The sequence below is a fragment of the Orycteropus afer genome, unplaced genomic scaffold, assembly GCF_000298275.1.
Source record: "Orycteropus afer afer isolate SDZICR_OR568_19922 unplaced genomic scaffold, OryAfe1.0 scaffold00011, whole genome shotgun sequence".
In the NCBI taxonomy this organism is placed as follows: domain Eukaryota; kingdom Metazoa; phylum Chordata; class Mammalia; order Tubulidentata; family Orycteropodidae; genus Orycteropus; species Orycteropus afer.
The window spans coordinates 9,385,940-9,397,346 of NW_006921598.1; the positions used below are offsets into that span (position 1 = coordinate 9,385,940).

General features: G+C 38.6%; 2 protein-coding genes across 2 annotated transcripts in view; both read left to right on the top strand.

Annotated features, from left to right (window-relative positions):
• The window catches only part of RNGTT (RNA guanylyltransferase and 5'-phosphatase), a 521,901-nt gene that overhangs the window by 268,143 nt on the left and 242,351 nt on the right, over positions 1–11,407 (top strand). The gene's annotated exons all lie outside the window — the stretch shown is intronic.
• LOC103205556 (60S ribosomal protein L36-like) lies at positions 8,313–8,630 on the top strand. The gene has a single exon (XM_042782240.1). The coding sequence runs from the start codon at positions 8,313–8,315 to the stop codon at positions 8,628–8,630; it is 318 nt and encodes a 105-aa protein (XP_042638174.1).

The following is an 11,407-nucleotide window of genomic DNA, read 5'->3' on the forward strand; positions in this document are numbered from 1 at the left end:
TGCTAACCAGAAGGCTGGCGGTTCAAACTCACCAGCCACTCCTCAGAAGGAAGATGGGGCAATCTACTTCCGTAGTGATACTGCCTCAGAAGCCCAAGGAGGGGTCACTATGAGTTGGATCAGACTCGACAGCGCATAACAACAACAACAACAATACTAAAATGAACACGTGTATGCTTTTCACTCAAGAAATAAAACCTTGTTGATTATTACTTTCAAGGAAGTTAGTCTTTTAATATAATTAGACAAAATTAGTTGGTTTTAATTCTTATGAACTGAATGTTATATTTTTTACTAGAAATTGATTATAGCATAAGTGCTTCTTTCTGTTGCTTGGTATACCTTTAAGTATTAATATTTTTAAAACTTCATTTTATTGTGGGTGAAAAACATTGAAAGATTTGAGGTGTCTTGATTGTGCAATGGTTAAATGCTCTGCTGCTAACTCATAAGTTTGGAGGTTTGAACCCACCAGCTGCTCTACAGGAGAAAGGTGTGCAATTCTGCTCATGTAAAGATTTGTAGTCTTGCAACTCTAAGGGGCAGTTTTACTCTGTCCTGTATCAATACTTGAAGAATAATAGAATTTTTAAAATATTTATTCCATGTTGAATTTCTGAAACTCACTGAAAAAATTTCACCAACTTAATGGTCAAATCATGTATTTGAAGCTATGAGTTGGATCTGACTTGACAGCAGTGAGTTTTTTTACTCTATAGCAGGGTTTCTCCACCTTGTTGTTGTTATGTGCTGTCGAGTTGAACCTGACTAATAGCAATCCTCCTTGGGTTTCTGAGGTGGTATCACTATGGAAGTAGATTGCCCAACCTTCCTTCTGAGGAGCGGCTGGTAGGTTTGAACTGCCAGCCTTCTGGTTAGCAGTCAGGTGCCTTAAGTACTACACCACCAGAGCTGTTTTGGACCAGGTAGTACTTTGTTGGTCTGGCTGACCTATGCATGGTAGAATGTTTAGCAGGTCACTAGATGCCAGCCAGCACAAATGTTGCTAAATGTTCCCTGAAGGGCAAAATTGCCCCAGTTGAGAACTATTGCTCTATAGGGCAGTGTGTCCCAAAGGTTGGCCTGTGAAGGAAGAACATTAGCACCATCCAAGAAGTTGTTATACATGCAGACTCTTGATCTTCACCTCAGATCTACTGATCAGAAACTCTGGGGATGAGACCCAGCAATTTGTATTTTAACAAGCTCTCTAAGTGATTCTGGTGCACACTCAAGTGTGAGAACCACTACTCTGTAGGAAAGAGTTGTATTTCTCAAGGTATCACCCCCACCACTCTGGTGGTGTAGTGCCTAAGGCACTTGACTGCTAACCAGAAGGCTAGTGGTTCAAACCCACCAGGCACTCTTCAGAAGGAAGATTGGGCAATCTACTTTCGAAGAGATACCATGTCTGAAACCCAAGGAGGGGTCGCGATGAGTCAAATTGGCAGTGAGTTTGGTTTTTTTTTTTTGTTTATTTGTTTATATACATGTTTTACATACATAGTAAAACTCTGCTAAAATGCAGATTTAGATAAGATATGATTTGTGATTGGCTTCTGTCCTCCTCCCAACTTTTCTTGCCAAACAGGAAAGAAGGAAAAATCTAATTATATGTGGTAAGGAGAAAAGGGGTGAAAGAAGAGAGTTAGAGGCTGGTGACAGATATTATAGAAAGCACTGGTTTGGGAAAATGAAAGCTGGATCCTTGAGTTCCCAGTATTTTCCAGTCTCAATCTCCTGAGATTGAAAGAAATACTGTATAAAAATAATAGTAATTACAGTAAATTTCAGTGTATTAAACTCCATGTTCAGACTCAGGCATATATGAGATTTTGGTATATATAAGAGAATAGACCTCACAATTAAATGAGTCTCTTCTGTGATGTCTACTGTAGTCAGTTGGTTTATTACTATGTTCCCATTCTAATAATCATACTTTTTATTACAACATTATTGTACTTGGTATTTGCCAGAATTTTCTGAAATATTTGTGGATATTTGATTTAACATATAAGTTTCAGAATCACCCAAACATTCTTGTTAAGAGTTTAATCGGAATTTCTTTGAATTTAGATTTACTTGGAGAAAATCGATGTCTTTACAATGTTAAATCAAAGCAGTCGCTATTGAGTTGATTTCAACTTGTGGCAAACCCATGTGTGTCAAGAGCGCAACTATACTCCACTGGGTTTCAGTGGCTGGTTTTTTAGAAAGTAGATCATCAGGTCTTTCTTCTGAGGCACCTGTGGGTGGACAGAAGCTGCCAACCTTTAGGTTAGAAGCCAAGTGCATTAACCATTTGTATCACCCAGGAACTCCTTTCTCTATAATAGAATTTAAGTGTTTTATTGTTATTGTCAGATAAATTTCTAGCTATTTTTCATTTTCTGTTTTTATAGTAAATGGTGTCTTATTTTCTCTCAAGTTTATATTTGATATGTCTAAGGTACTGGCATACTATTGCTTTATCAAACTTCTTTGTTCTTATATTTGTCTAATTTCATATGTTGGCCAGGAGTTTTATTTACTGCCTTAACTTCTTTCTCTGATTGGATTGGGGAGAGGGAGCCATGTTTGTCTTATTCCCAACCTCAAAGAGAATGTAGCTTAATTCTTATTATTATCTATGTTCATGGTAGAGATCTATCAGATATGCTTTACTATGTTAAGAAATTTGTTTCTGTTCTTCCAAATGTTTTTTAAATCATAAATAGGTTTTGAGAGTTAACAGTTGGTTTTCCTGTTTCCTATTGGGATTATCATGTGATTTTGCTTTTTCATGACATTAATGTAGAAAATTACATTGATTTTTCTCGTGTTGAGACTCATCCATGCACTCCTAGGATAAATGCTACTTGGTAATGATATATATAATTGTTTAAAATATACCTTTTCATCAAGGTATAATGTTTTCTTGAGGATTTCTGCCATATCATGTCTTATAGTTCTCCCTCTTTTTTTGGGTGCATTCAAAATCAATAATATTTTTCATTATGGGAAAATTACATAAATTGGAAATAAAACCTAATAGATGCTCATGATTTTAAAATTCAGTTAAAACAGCTTGGCTTAAAATGAATAACAGAGCAGTCACCACTACCACCCTTCCCTACTCCTAAAGTGCCATCCCTAGAGACAATCACTTTCAGTGATTTAGGTATTTTTTCCCCCACTTACTTCCATATATCTACAAAATCTCTTTATGCTGCTTTTGCCACTCTTTCTTGTTTTTTATTATTTTTTTTGCACATGATCTGCTTACTTTCTACTGTTGAAGAACAAGATTGAGCCATTTATTTTACCAACAACCTCTCACCCCTTCCCTCTCCTATCATCTCTTTTTAATTCTATCAAATGCTAATGAAATGAATGTTCAATATTAGTATTTATTTTATGGGGAACAAACATTGTTCACATCCAACTTAATATTACACAAGTCTGTATTTTTTCCTTACCAAACTGTCGATTTTGTCTAGAGTTTGGAATTTTCTCAAATTTTTATATGTTAAGGTTATTTATCACTAATTCTTATCTCAGACTCTCCAGAACTACTTTTAAATCCTTTTTGGTATAATCAAACATACCAGATAATATATTCTGTCCAGTTTTTACTTAGAGGCATTTCTTCTGAAACCTTCATGCCGTTACTCCAATTTTGGCTGATTACTTTCTCATCCTGCTGCATAATTTAGGAATTTGCTTCACTATATCATCCTGGAAATTCCATTTACCTCTCTTCTCTGATGACTCTCACACTTCTTAGACTTTATGTTTTCTGTTTCTTGGCTTGAATGATCTTTAAAACCTGATGCTATACAAACTATTTGGTCCTTAGACTTATCGGACCTTGTTTCAGAGTTACTTCAGTAGTCTCTAGTATGCTTCTTAGTTCTTACTGTTCTGTTTACTCCTACGTAGCCGGGACCAGCAGAAGGCAGGTGTTTGCGTGCCTGGAGCTGTCCTGGGCTCAGCTTGCAGTAAGCCAGCCTCAGGACCAGCAGAAGGCTGGTGTTTGCGTGCCTAGAGCCACCCCAGGCACAGGCTGCACTAAGCCAGCCCTGGGATCAGCAGAATGCGGGTATTTGCCCTGGGGGTGGGTTGGGTAAGCGAGCAGGGAAGGGGAAACCAGGTAATGAACAGAGCAGTTTAGAATAGCTAGGGGAGACAAACTTGTATGTCCGTTTGTTGTACTGTGGTAGCTTGAGTGTTGCTGTGAGGCTGAAGGGTATGCCACCGGTGGTATGCCACCCTTCAAATGCTAGCAGGGTTATACATGATGGACAGGTTTCAGTGGACCTTCCAGACTAAGACAGACTCAAAGAAGGAAGGCTATCCACTTCTGAAAGAATTGGCCAGTGAAAAGCTTATGAATAGCAGTGAAGCACTATCTGATATATTACTGGAAAACTTTATGAATAGCCCTGAAACATTGTGTGATACAGTGCTAGAAGATGAGTCCCTCAGGTTGGAAGGCACTCAAAATACGACTGGAGAGCTGCCTCCTCAGGGTAGAGCCTGCCTTAACGATGTGGATTGAGTAAAGCTTTTGGGACCCCCTTTGCTGATATAGCACATCTCAAGATGAGAAGAAACAGCTGCAAACATCCATTAATAATAGGACCAAGGAATGTACGAAGTATAAATCTAGGAAAATTGGAAGTTGTCAAAAATGAAATGGAATATATAAAGATTGATATCCTAGGCATTAGTGAGCTGAAATAGACTGGTTTTGGCCAGTTTGAATCAAATGATCATATGATCTGCTATGCTGGGAACAGCAAATTAAGAAGAAGGGTGTGGCATCATCATGATAAAGAATGTATCAAGATCTATCCTGAAGTCCAGTGCTGTCAGTGATAAGATAATATCCATATGCCTATGAGGAGGACCAGTTAATACTACTCTTATTCAAATTTATGCATCAACCACCAAAGCCAAAGGTGAGGACATTGAAGATTTTTATCAACTTCTGCAGTCTGAAATTGACTTACCATGCAATCAAGATGTGTTAATTAGCACTGGTGGTTGGAATGCAAAAGTTGGAAACAAAAAATAATCACCAGTAGTTGGAAAATATGGCCTTGCTGTTAGAAATGAAGCTGGAGATAGAATTTTGCAAGACCAACGACTTACTCATTGCAAATACCTTTTTTCAACAACACAAATGGCAGCTATACATGTGGACTTCTCCAGATGGCGTACTCAGGAATCAGATTGACTACATCTGTGGCAAGAGGTGATGGAGAAGCTCAGTATCTTCAGCCAAAACAAGGCCAGGAGCTGACTGTGTGACCGATCATTGACTGCTCATATCCAAGTTCAAGTTGAAGCTGAAGACAGTTAAAACAAGTCCAGGAGAGCCAAAATATGACCTTGATTATATCCCTCCTGAATTTAGAGATTATCTAAAGAATAGATTTGATGCATTGAACACCAGTGACCAAAAACCAGAGGAATTGTGGGATGACATCAAGAACATCATCCATGAAGGAAGCAAAAGGTCATTAAAAAGATAGGAAGGGAAGAAAAGACCAAAATGGATGTCAGAAGAGACTCTGAAACTTGCCCTTGAACAGGCAGTAGCTAAAGCAAATGGAAGAATTGACAAGATAAAAAAGCTGAACAGAAGATTTCAAAGAGCAGCTCAAGAAGATGCAGTCATTCATTATAATGAGATGTCCAAAGACCTGGAGTTAGAAAACCAAAAGGGAAGAACACACTCAGCATTTTTTTTTTTTTTTTTTTTTAGGATTTGGGTGAAGATTTACAGAGTAAATTCACTTTTCATACAGCAGTTCACATATACTTTGTCTCATGTCATTGACCAAAATTTACAATGCAGCAGCTCCCCTCCCACTTCCTCCCCATAGTTACCTCCTCCCAGTGTCGATCCCTTCATACTCTTCTGCACTCTGAGCTATCTCCCTGTGCATAAGCAGCCCTTCCTTCTCCCATGATTGTTCTCTCCAGGGCATGTGTCTACTTGAGGTAAATGTTTAACTCACATGCCTGTACTTTGTTTGGCTGGAAACCACAGTTGTGGGTTCAATTCCAGACCTGAAGAGCAGCTAGGGGCCATAGTCTCAGTGGTTACACCAGGCTCTATTGGACCAGCAAACCTGGTCCCCACCTTCTTTTTTTTTTTTTTTTTGCCTCCAAATGATTTTGAGTTTTGTACCACATTGTTCTCCCTCTTTATGCAGGATCTCCTACATCCCTTCCAAGTGGATGACAGTGGTAGCTGGGCACCATCTAGTTCTTCTGGTCTCATAGTTGTATAGGCTGCAGATCGGATGGTGTACCAGTCGCTAGGACTGATTGTTTCCATTAATTTTGGTTTTCTTCTTTCTTCTTGACGAGGAGAGACCCGTTGTTGCATCTAGATGGCAGCTTCCTAGCTTTTAATGTCCCAGTCTCAGCATTTCTTAAGCTGGAAGAACTAGGAAAAAATTTAGACCTCGAATAGCAATACTGAAAGATTCCATGGGCAATATGTTGAACCATGCAGGAAACATCAAAATAAGATGGATGGAATACACAGAGTCACAATAACAAAAAGAATTGGTAGATGATCATCCACTTCAGGAGATGGCATATGATCAAGAACCAATAGTATTGAAGGAAGACGTTGAAGCTGCACTGAAGGACTTGGCAAAAACAAAGTTCCGGGGATTGATGGAATACCCAATGAGATGTTTCAACAAACGGATGCTGCACTGGAGGTACTCACTTGGCTATGCCAAGAAATTTGGAAGACAGCTAACTACCTGGGCAACTGACTGGAAGAGAATCATATTTGTACCCATTCCAAAGAAAGGTGATTCCATAGAATGTGAAAATTATCGAACAGTATTATTGATATCACATGCAAGTAATGTCTTACTGAAGATAATTCAAAAACAGTGGCAGCAGTATATTGACAGAGAACTTCCAGAAATGCACACTGGATGCAGAAGGGGATATGAAGTGATGGATATTATTGCTGATGTCAGATGGATCTTGGCTCAAAGGAAAAAATACCAGAGAGATGTTTACTTGTGTCTTTTTGACTATGCTAAGGCATTTGATTGTGTGGATCATAACAAATTGTAGATAATATTGAGAAGAATGGAAATTCTGGAACACTTAATTGTACTCATGAGGAACTTGTATAGACAGGAGGCTGTCATTCAAACAGAACAAGGGGACACTGCATGGTTTAAAATCAGGAAGGGAGTGTGTCAGGGTTGTGTCCTTTCAGCATACTTACTCAATTTGTATACTGAGCAAATAATCCAAGAAGCTGGACTGTATGAAGAAGAATGTGGCATCAGTATTGGAGGAAGACTCATTAACAATCTGCGATATGCACACGACACAACTTTGCTTGCTGACGATAAAGATAACTTGAAGCACTTACTGATGAAGTTTATGATGTATGGTCTACAGTATGGATTACACCTCAATATAAAGAAAACAAAAATCCTCACAATTGGAACATTTAGAAGCATCATGATAGATAGAGAAAAGATTGAAGTTGCGAAAGACTTCATTTTACTTGCTTCTACAAATAACACCAATGGAGGCAACAGTCAGGACATCAAAAGGTGTATTGCATTGGGTAAATCTGTTGCAAAAGACCTCTTTCAAATGCTGAGGAGCAAAGATGTTTCCTTGAAGACTAAGATGTGCCTAACCCCAGCCATAGTATTTTCAGTCACCTCGTATGCATATGAGAGCTGGAGAATAAATAAGGAAGACTATAGAAGAGTTGATGCTTTTGAATTGTGGTGCTGGCAAAGAATGCTGAAAGTAACATGGACTGCTAAAAGAACAAATCTGTCCTGGAAGAAGTGCAGCTGGAATGCTCCTTGAAAGCAAGAATGGCCAGACTTTGTTTGACCTACTTTGGTCATGTTGTCAGAAGGGACCATTCTCTGGAGAAGGAGGTCATGCTTGGTAAAACGGAAGTTCAAGGAAAGAGGGGAAGGCCCTCAACAAGATGGATTGACAAGGTGGCTGCAGTCATGGGCTCAGGCATAGCGGGGATCGTGAGTCTGGCATGGGACTGGGTAATGTTTTATTCTGTTGTATATAGGGTTACTATGAGTCAGATACGACTCAACAACACATAACAACAGCAACAACAATAAGCCCTAAGTTGTTTAATCTGTTTGCATAGTTCAATCTAATTTGATTGTACTTCCTTTATATTGTGTACTGAAGAGTTAGAGAAAAGATTCGATAAACTTTGTAGCTCAATACTACTGATCTAAGAGTTCAGTGCGGCGCTGCCCTTCCGCCACAGCAGCCATTGAAGTTTAGCAGCCATGGCTGTGCGGTACCCTATGGCTGTGGGCCTCAACAAGGGCCACAAAGTGACCAAGAACGTGAGCAAGCCGAGGCATAGTTGCCGCCGCGGGAGCCTCACCAAGCACACCAAGTTCGTGCGGGACATGATACGGCAGGTGTGCGGTTTTGCGCCCTATGAGCGGCGCGCCATGGAGCTGCTCAAGGTCTCCAAGGACAAGCGGGCCCTCAAGTTCATCAAGAAGCGTGTGGGGACACACATTCGTGCCAAGAGGAAACGAGAAGAACTGAGCAATGTCCTGGCCGACATGAGGAAGGCTGCTGCCAAGAAGGACTGAGCCAGCCCTGCCCCTTTGTGTCTGCTACAGCCCATCCCACGTAATAAAGCCTTTCCAGAAACAAACAAACAAAAAAAGACTACTGATCTAGATACTAAATATTCCCAGAAGTTTTAGATCTATTCTTAGTTTATAGATTTAATTTTATGTTATTAAAAACTTACTTGATGCCAGTATTAGACAATTGAAATGAAGAGAGGGTATTGTAATTTTACTCCAACTCTTCCATTGTAGTAAGCCATTTAAGGCAATGACTTTCTCTGCCTCTTCTTCCTTTTTGATAGGTGTTCTTCTTTGTGCTTTTCTTCTAAGGTATTTCTTCCCGTTTTTTTTTTTAGGGCTCTGGTGGCACAATGGTTAATGCACTTGGCTCTGAACCAAAATGTTGGTTTGACCCCACCAGCTGTTCCGTGGGAGAAAGATACTGTAGTTTGCTTCCATAAACATTTATAGCCTTGAAAACCCTATGGAGTAGTTCTACTTAGTCCTTTTGGGTTGCTATGAGTTAGAATCGACTCGATGGCAGTAGATTTGGTTTGGGTTCCTTCTTTTTGTAGAAGACATTCATCTTTATGCCTGTACCTATTGCTGTCTACCAAATCTATCTCCAACCCATGCCTTTAATTTTACCTCTATTATTTTGTCTCTCCCTTCATATTATACATGTCTGTGAGGGGCAGCCTATTGTTAAATGGTCACTAAAGTCTGATATGTGGCTCATCCTTGCTATTGGTTCCTTTTTTTATCATTGTCAATTTGGATCCTTATTGCTTTGTACTTAGTGTATATCAGCAGCTTCTTAACTGTTCTTTGCTATGTATACTATCTTTTCTTTCCAGTCCCCCCTCTTTTTCTACCTGATAAAATAATATTCTAGAAGAAAACCTTGAATGGCTTAAACTGGTGCTGACTGACAGAAATATATACAAATTATTAATATGAGCTACATACATAATTTAAAATTTTTTAGTGGCCATATTAAGAAAAGTAAAATGAAACAGTTGAAATTAATTTTAATAATGTATTTGCTTTAACACAATGTATTCAAAATATTATCATCTCAGTATTTACTCAGTGTAAGACAATTACTGAGATATTTACATTGTTATTTTCATATTAAGTATTCAAAATTCAGTGTATCATACTTAGAGCACATCTTAGACTTGCCACCTTTAATGTGTTCCACAGTCACATGTGTATTAGGTGGTGCTTTCCTGATTCCACTTTCTCCTGTGTGCCTGTGGCTCTTGTATGTGTTTCATTTGTGGTCCCCAGCTGAATTGTAATTCTTGGTGCAGTGATGTTTTCTCTTCCTCAGCTTGCAGAACAAAATAAGGCTGCATTTCTCCATTATTCAAATGAAATAGCTTGTCCCCTGCTCCCCTTTCCCTTAAATCATGGTGCACTGCAATATTGCAAGAATCTTTTTCATTTCCTAGATGTTCCCCCTTACAATAATTCCTTGAGATTTTAAACTGACTCCATTGAAGGGGTCCTTTTTCTAGTCTCCAGATTCTAGGAAAGTGAAAATTTGATGACTCCATCAACTGACCCTATTTTTTGTGCATCTGCTGCTTTTAGCACTACATGTTGATGTTGCTGAAGGTAAGTATTCCTAAGCCACCACTATTACTCAGGTGTAGGATTTTATGATAGGAAAGAGGAGTTGGAAGGGTAGTTGCTATGTTTTTTTCCATATCACCCTAGGCATGGATTCCTAGTCTTGCAGCTTTTAAGTAACACACACACATGTACTTGCGTATCACAAAACTATTCCTTTACCATTTTAGACTGGCTTGATGACAAGTGATTTTTTTTTTGCCTCATTTATACTTTTGTCTAGAATTAGATTTTTCTCATGACAATCTAGTTCCTGGTCATCAGCTCATCCTTTCCTCTTCCCTGGCATGCAGTTTCTCAGGTTCTCTCGTGTTCTTAGCTGCCCCTAATCTTATTCTGAGGCCAAGTCCAGGAGAAATGGTGTAATAACATGTGACTGAAAAGAGAAGCAATTTGGGTCTGAATAGAATCTTGGATTCCTGTGCATACTTACTCAATCTTTTCTCTGCTCTCCATTCCAAAGGGCTTACAGTGAAATCATAACTAATGTTCTTTTCTATCTTTTCCTCTTGAATAGTTGTAACATAATTGTCATGCATCTTTAGAACTGAAGCCATTATTCTCAAAGCAAAAAAAAAAAAAAAAAATCTCTCCTTCAGGATGCTTTGCTGTTTCTTACACTAAGATAAGGAAGTAGTTACCACCTTAAAAAGTATCTGTTTGGTTATACTTTAATCTCATAAAATAAACTGTGGGCTTCTCTAAGGTTATTAGTCCTTTCTTTTATCATCTTTTCTTTAAATCTCCTTAGTGGTTGGCCCAAATAGTTCTTTGAATATAAAATGTTTTTGTAAAGGAATGAAAATGCATTCTTATATTTTCTCCTAACTTTTCAGATTTGACAAGGAGCTCTGGTTAAGGCATTTGACTGCTAACCAAGAAAGTTGGCAGTTTAAACTCACCAGCTACTCCACTGGAGAAAGATGAGTCAGCCTGCTTCCAGATTTACAGCCTTAGAAACCCTATAGGGTTTTTGCTCTGTCCTGTAATGTCACTATGAGTTGGAATCGACTCTATGGCAGTACACTACTGATCAGATTTGTACTGAACTTATATTTTACCACTGTAGTCAAACATTGGTTAATTTTATGGATATTTTATCTTCCTTGCTGTACATGTACCCATATAATCTGTATTGAATCTTTTTTTTTTTTTTT

Bases quoted from the DNA above. Each gene is read 5' to 3' on its own strand.
- LOC103205556 (XM_042782240.1), top strand. From the start codon at position 8,313: ATGGCTGTGCGGTACCCTATGGCTGTGGGCCTCAACAAGGGCCACAAA.